Source organism: Mastomys coucha, unplaced genomic scaffold (assembly GCF_008632895.1).
Source record: "Mastomys coucha isolate ucsf_1 unplaced genomic scaffold, UCSF_Mcou_1 pScaffold23, whole genome shotgun sequence".
Classification (NCBI taxonomy): domain Eukaryota; kingdom Metazoa; phylum Chordata; class Mammalia; order Rodentia; family Muridae; genus Mastomys; species Mastomys coucha.
In genome coordinates this window covers 88,557,137-88,564,481 of record NW_022196906.1, presented here as the reverse complement: position 1 = coordinate 88,564,481, position 7,345 = coordinate 88,557,137, and the positions used below count along the sequence as shown (strand labels likewise).

The following is a 7,345-nucleotide window of genomic DNA, read 5'->3' as shown; positions in this document are numbered from 1 at the left end:
CAAGAAGAGTGAAATAATTCCTTGTATCCTATCAGATCACCATGGACTAAGGCTGCTCCTCAATAACACAAACAGTAGAAAGCCGACATACATGTAGACACTTAACAACACTCTACTCAATGATAACTTGGTCAAGGAAGAAATAAAGAAGGAAATTAAAGACTTTCTAGAGTTTAATGAAAATGAAACCACAACATACCTAATCTTATAGGACATAATGAAAATAGTCCTAAGAGGAAAACTCATAGCTTTAAGTTCCCCCAAAAAGAAACTGGGGAGAGCATTTACCAGCAATTTGACAGCACATCTGAAAGCTCTAGAACAAAAAGAAGCAAATTCACCCAAGAGGAGTGGAAGGCAGGAAATAGTCAAACTCAGGGCTGAAATCAAATGGAAACAAAAGAACTATACAAAGAATCAACCAAACTAGGAGCTGGTTCTTTGAGAAAATCAACAAAATAGATAAACCCTTAGCCAGACTAACTTGAGGGCACAGAGACAGTATCCTAATTAACAAGATTAGAGATGAAAAGGGAGACATAACAACAGAAACTGAGGAAATCCAAAAAAATCATGAGATCCTACTACAAAAGCTTATACTCAACAAGACTGAAAAATCTGGATGAAATGGACAATGTTCTAGACAGATACTAGGTACCAAAGTTAAATCAAGATCAGATAAACAATCTAAACAGTCCCATATCTGCTAATGGAATAGAAACAGTCATTAATAGTCTCCCAACCAAAAAAGTCCAGGACCAGATGGGTTTAGTGCAGAGTTTTATCAGACCTTCAAAGAAGACCTAATACCAATATTCCTCAAACTATTCCACAAAATAGAAACAGAAGGTACTCTACCCAATTCATTCTATGAAGCCACAATTACTCTTATACCTAAACCACACAAGACCTAACAAAGAAAGAAATGTTCAGACCAGTTTCCTTTATGAATATCCACTCTGGAATGGCGGTTCCTCCAGAAATTGAACATAGTACTACCAGAGGATCCAGCTATACCACTCCTGGGCATATACCCAAAGATGCTCCAAGATGTAATTAGGACACATGCTCTACTATGCTCATAGCAACCTTATTTATAATAGCCAGAAACTGGAAACAACCCAGATGCACCTCAACAGAGGAATGAATACAGAAAATGTGGTACATCTACACAATGGAGTACTACTCAGCTATTAAAAACAATGAATTTATGAAATTCTTAGGGAAATGGATGGATCTGGTGAATATCATCCTGAGTGAGGTAACCCAATCACAAAAGAACACACATGGTATGCATGGATATTAGCCCAGAAAGTCAGAATACCCAAAATACAATCCACAAACCACAAGAAACTCAAGAAGAAGGAAGACCAAAGTGGATACTTTGTTCTTCTTAAAAGGGGGAACAAAATGCCCATAAAAGGAGTTGTACAGACAAACTATAGAGCAGAGACTGAAGGAAGGACAATCCAGAGACTGTTCCACCTGGGAATACTTCCCATATTCAATCATCAAATCTAGACACTATTGTGGATGCCAGCAAGTGCTGGGTGACAGGAGCTTGATACAGCTGTCTCCTGAGAGGCTTTCACAGTACCCCATTAATACAGAAGTAGAGGCTCACAACCATCCATTGTACTGAGCACAGGGTCCTCAGTGAAGGAGCTAGAGAAAGGATCCAAGGAGCTGAAGGGTTTGCAGCCCCTTAGGATGAATAACAATATGGATGAACTAACTAGTACCCTTAGAGCTCCCAGGAACTAAACCTCCAACCAAAGAGTACATATGGCGGAACTAATGGTTTCAGCAGTATATGTATGGATTAGGCAGAGGATGGCCTAATTGGTCATCAATGGGAGGAGAGGCCCTTGGCCCTGTGAAGGTTCTATGCCCCAGTGTAGGGGAATGCCAGGGCCAGTAAGCAGGAGAGGGTCGGGTGGTGAGCAGGGGGAGTTGGGGGAACAGGGTTTTTTTTTCTTTTTTTTTATGATTTTCTTTTTTTCTTTTTTCTTTTCTGAAGGGAAACTGGGAAAGGAGATATCCTATGACATGTAAATAAAGAAAATATCTAATAAAAAAATTGAATTTTGGGGCTGGAGAGATGGCGCAGTGGTCAAGAGCACTGGCTGTTCTAGAGGATGTGAGTGCAATTCCCAGCATTCTGATGGCAGCTCACAGCTGTCTATAACTCCAATTCCAGGGAATCTGATATCTGCCTCTCGCCTTTGTAGAAACTAACCACACATTTGGGGTACAGATATATGTGCAGATAAAACACTCCCATATATTAAATAATAAAATAATTTTTAAAATGTGAATTTCAAAACACTTGGTTAGCATTGAGCTAAAATCTGGATTTGTAAGTGCTTTTGTTCTTAGCCCAATTACTTAAGCTGTTAGAGATCTTAAGCACAAAACAACTTATTATTAGCTTCCTATGACTGGTGAATTATAAGTAGCAAACAATAAATGTTGGTTTCTTTCACTGTTTTTGTTTTTCCCTATGTGCCCCAACTGTCTTGGTACTGTTCTGATGGAAAGTTGTTTTGTGTTATTTTGTTTTGTTTCATTTGAATGCCATGGACTGCTCCATTAATGCCGTGGACTGCTTTAAGTGTATTGTAAGTGTTTAGAGTCATAGAAAGTACACCAAGTCTCTGAATTCTGTCTCCAACTAGGAAAAGATAATTAAATAGAAAGCAACTGTAATCTCGCAGAATAGCTCAGTGGTCAGCAAACCCAATTGCCATATTTTCTTCTGGAAAAGAGCCTCCATTTATGTCTTAGAGATGAGAACACATACTACCTGGGAGAGGAGACCTGTGCTTCCATCAGACAGAGCCATAACCACGCCTGGGTACCTGCTGGTATGCAATTAACATGTTTTTCCAACTAATAACAGAGCCTACATGGATCTGATTAGCTTCTATGGTAAGTATGGGAAATTTCCGGAGCCCTGCATGGATGGTAAAGGCTCAGGGAGAAGGAGGGTGCCATTCAACGCTTTATACTGGGACATGCTACTGAGGAGATGGTAATTAAATTCCTCAATACATAAATTGCTTTGATAGGTCAGAGGAAAGTCAATGGTCAGCTGAGGCTCATTTCTTGTCAGACACTCAAGGTCACACCAGCACATTCACTTTATCTTCCTCACTCACTCCTGTCTCTCAGCACTGAGGGATGAGTACAGTGCTGGGTCAAAGGGTCAAGCAAGCTCAGGTTTTCTGCAAGTGCTCCAGGTCCCCCATGGCTTTCTGTGCTGTGTAGAGATGGCGGAGCAGCGGAATGAATGTACAATAACTCTACATACCTGAAAACATCATCATGTGCTGGAAGTTCCAGGGAATCTTCTGCTTTCTGCCCAGATTCAGGAGGAAGGAGAGGGGGTAAATGTTGCAGGCCCTGGCAACAAAGATTGCTAGCTGTTGGGACATATTGAGGAAAACGCGGCAGTCGAGGGGCTGAGTGAGCAAGCTCAGATACCATGTCCATATGCTTCTCTATGATATGACCCAGAAAACAAGGATAAGCATGAAAACTCATCTATGTCTAACTTGCTCCTCAGATTCATCATTCAATGTCAATTCCTCCCCAGAAGGACATAAAATTCTGCCTTCTTTTGAACATATGCTTGGCTGAAAGTTGGTACAGCACTGCCATCTCAATGAGTAAATTTCCTCATCACGTTCCCGTTGCTGGTGACTGACTTCTGGTTCTGCTGGAAGGCGCGAGGCAGCGACCCCCCATGCTGTGGTGTTATCCTCCCCAACAGCACTCAGGAAAGAACAGATACATTCCTAATGGTGGTTTCTATCTCACTTCCCTTTGGTTTTCATGTCTGTTCCTAGCAAGCTTGCTTACCTTTTGCATTTAGTGGATTTAATTTCGAGAGGAGCTGACTGTCAACATACATGATACAACTACTACTTCAAGAGACTTCCGTAAAAAGCTCAAGTCTCCTAAGCGAACATCTGGAAAGCTCAGCCAGAAGCCTCCCTTCTGTGCTTCATTTTGTCTTTACTCCGTCCCTGGTGGCGTGTCTGTTCTAGCTTGTCCTTGACAGGATGAAGAGATTTGGAGTGTGACAGCTTCCTTCTCTCTAGGATCTAGATTGAGATGAAATTTGGGAGTTTGGCAGAATCTAGGGGTGAGAGATTGACACCGAGTTCATGTGAACAGTGGGAACGGGGAGGCGGCAAGTTCCCCGGAAGTTTAAGAGCATCTGCCTGTGACCCTGGGAGGCATCATTTGGACAACAGCTGCAGGCTTATTTTAGGAACTATTGTAATTGTTCGGTGTCCCTTTGGCCGGATACATGCTTTCATGGGGGAATGCCTCTAACTCTAGCCCTCCAGGAGGAGCACCCTCTATATTAAAAGTGGGGTCTGTTCTCATAGCCAGGAAATGTTATGTCTGTGTGCATTGGTGTATCTGTGTATGTATGCAACTCACTGATCAGCCTAGGCTGGCCAGCAAGTCCTAGAATCTGCATGTCTCTACCTTTCCAGAACTGGGATTATAAGCATGTTTCACCATGGCCTGATTTCTTTCTTTCTTTCTTTTCTTTCTTTTTTTCCTCTCTGTAGGTTCTAGGGATCAAACTGTGGTTCTCATGCTTGTAAGGCAAATACTTCACTGGCTGAGCTAACTCCACAGTCGCCAAAGGTGTTATTTGTTGGAAATAAACTTGCACATGCATAATGCTTCTGAAGTTGAAAAGCACCGCAGTCATGTTAACATCTATGATGTCTTCAAAGTCCTACTAGGAATAAGGTTGGAACACTTTCTATTAGTTTTCTTCAAAGGATACAAAGGCTCCGAGTATAAAAAGAGCATTGAAAATGTGATTCTGGAAGGTGAACAGAGCCAGGCCCATGTAGCAGAAGATGACGTTCTCAGCCAGGAAGTTCATAAATTCAAACAGCTGAAAACAAAACAGAGACCAAAAGCCAGTGATTATCACTCAGATGTGTCTATAGCTTATTTATTACAGCTTTCATGACTGGACCATCCTCCTGCATATAAGCCACCACTTTGACCTTGAGCTGCTGCTGTCAGGTCACTGGACTTACCTGGTCCTTTGTCTAGTGACTTATACCACAGCCAGGTCAACATTGTATTATTTTCAATGGTCAGGCTTACAGATAGAGTTCAGGTGATATTAACCAGCCATATCTTTTAACAGAACAATTCCTGCTATGATGACAAAATATTCCCAATATTCCCTGTTAAGGAAATGGAAGTCAAGTGGCTTGCTCAAGCTGTACTATAGTAAATGATGTAAAGGCTGTTTAGCCTGTTGTACCTCAACCAGTAGATGCACTTGACTTCCAGAACAGAGAGAGAGAAAGAGAGAGAGAGAGAGAGAGAGAGAGAGAATATATATATATGGCAGGTTAAACTCAACTAGCCTCTTCAAGTAGGTAGGAGAGACAAACCTAGAAAACTTGGAATGAGAATGAACATCAATTATATTTTAACATTAGAGTGATTAGTTTATTTCAACCCCTAGACAATGAGACTCATTAAATTGACTGATGTAGGTATATCCATTAAATGTCTACAATTTCTAGCTAGTAAAGGGGATGATTAATCCCAGGGATGAGCTTCTGCAGCAAGAACACAATAGATACATCAAATTCAGTCGGAAGAATGGAGTAATAACATGTTACGCTGAGGGGTGCTCCCTAGAGTTATTCTTAGACCATTAACTAAACAATTTAAGTTGAACATAAAAAGCATTTTCTAACTTCCATATTAAAAGCAAAAGGAAAATGTATCCAGGGGCTATACCAAAGTCTGATCTGGCAGAGACTTTATTTTATGACCCAGGCTTTCCATTTGGAAGTTTCTGAAACTTCATTCCTGGACCTACATAAATCATGTTAGGTAAATGTCTCTCGAGGCATTGCTCCTGACTCTGTAAGAGCTCATTATTTTTTCATGTAATGTATTTACAGCCCCACAAATAATGCCCGATACCTGTTCACTGACAGTTGACAGAAAGAGAAGAAGAATCTTGTCAGAAACATTATTTAAAACCAGTAATAGAAAGAGAGGATTAAAAAAGACACTGTTCCTTCAGAATAGTATGGTCTTTCTGCAGTGGCAGCCACCATCAATTCCTGTGAGCATTCTTGCTTGCATTCTAGGGCAGCTAATGGAAACAAACACAGTCACTCAAACAACTCCTAAAACTTTAAAGTACAGGGGTAGGGAATACAGAAGGAGAACATTTTGTCAACTCTTTATGCCTTTCCTTTTCCTCAAAGCAAGATGTGGCTATCATTTTAATTGGTGTGAGATGCCCTAATAAATGATGTGCTCTGCCTAGATTAAACAATATGAGCTTATTTCCCATAATTCTGGAGATTGAGATGAACAAGACTGAAGTGGCAGCTGATCTGGTGCTGGTGAAGGTCCCTTTTCTCACCTACCCCTGCTTGTGGTGAGCTCCCATGGAAGGGTCCCCTTTTCTTGTGTCTATTCTTAGGACACGGATGAAAACCAGGAGCAACCCACCATCAGGACCGGACTGCATCCCGAAGCCTTTACCTCCAAGTAGCATCCCACTGGGTCCAACAAGTAAATTTGGAGGGTGAGGGTGGAAATATGTCCAGTCCTTAGCAGCACTCTAGTTTTTAACACTGATCAACAAATGCCAAGGTAAAGGTAAATGCCTCTCCTGCACCCACTCCAAGTGTATTTCAACTTAGAGAGGGCATTTTGTGACCACAAATGTGCTCAGCCTCTTCTGTGTGGCCTCTCTAGTTCTCTGGAGTGTATTCCATTCTCCGTATCCCCCATGGCACCTAGAGCCTCTCAAGCTTGGATGTGGAGCATAGAATTCTGGCCCATTTGGTTCAGAATGGGTATGGTACATTCGGAACCAAAGCAATTCAACAGGGCTTTTGAAGGGAGTGCCGCGAAGATGATGCCCACCTTCCCAGTGGATGAGAAGTCAGAAGGATGCTGGCAGAAGCCACCCACAGCCATCAGTGCTCACAGGGGGGAAAGCTAAGAAGCTGAACTCTTCTTGGTCATTCTATTTAAGCTCTTTTATCCAACGTCTCCCAAAGCAACAATCAAGATCCTTTCTGCTCTAAAAGGTTTGCGGTCAACTTTCTGACCCCTTTTGAGATAATAAGGAAGTTTATTATTCTTGCCTGCTACCTCTCATCTTAAAGAGAGAACAAGGCACCGAGGGACAGGTCGGTTCTTTCTGTTAGTTGAGCTGTGATAGGAGCTTCTACTGTACATTTTACTTTGGGTCTATGGCTTTAAGTGTTTGCTTGAGAGATTTTCTTCCTTTTGATAGTGCTGAGTTTTAGCTTGTTTTTTT

At 41.6% G+C, this 7,345-nt stretch overlaps 1 protein-coding gene across 1 annotated transcript in view; it reads right to left on the bottom strand.

The window, feature by feature from the left end:
• Slc9a9 (solute carrier family 9 member A9) overlaps positions 1–7,345 on the bottom strand; it is a 544,400-nt gene that overhangs the window by 214,547 nt on the left and 322,508 nt on the right. Inside the window, exons 10-11 of the mRNA XM_031346346.1 lie at positions 4,814–4,927; positions 3,314–3,425 (exon numbers count right to left, since the gene is read on the bottom strand). Of these exons, the coding sequence (XP_031202206.1) occupies positions 3,314–3,425; positions 4,814–4,927 (226 nt within the window). The remainder of the gene's footprint in view (positions 1–3,313; positions 3,426–4,813; positions 4,928–7,345) is intronic.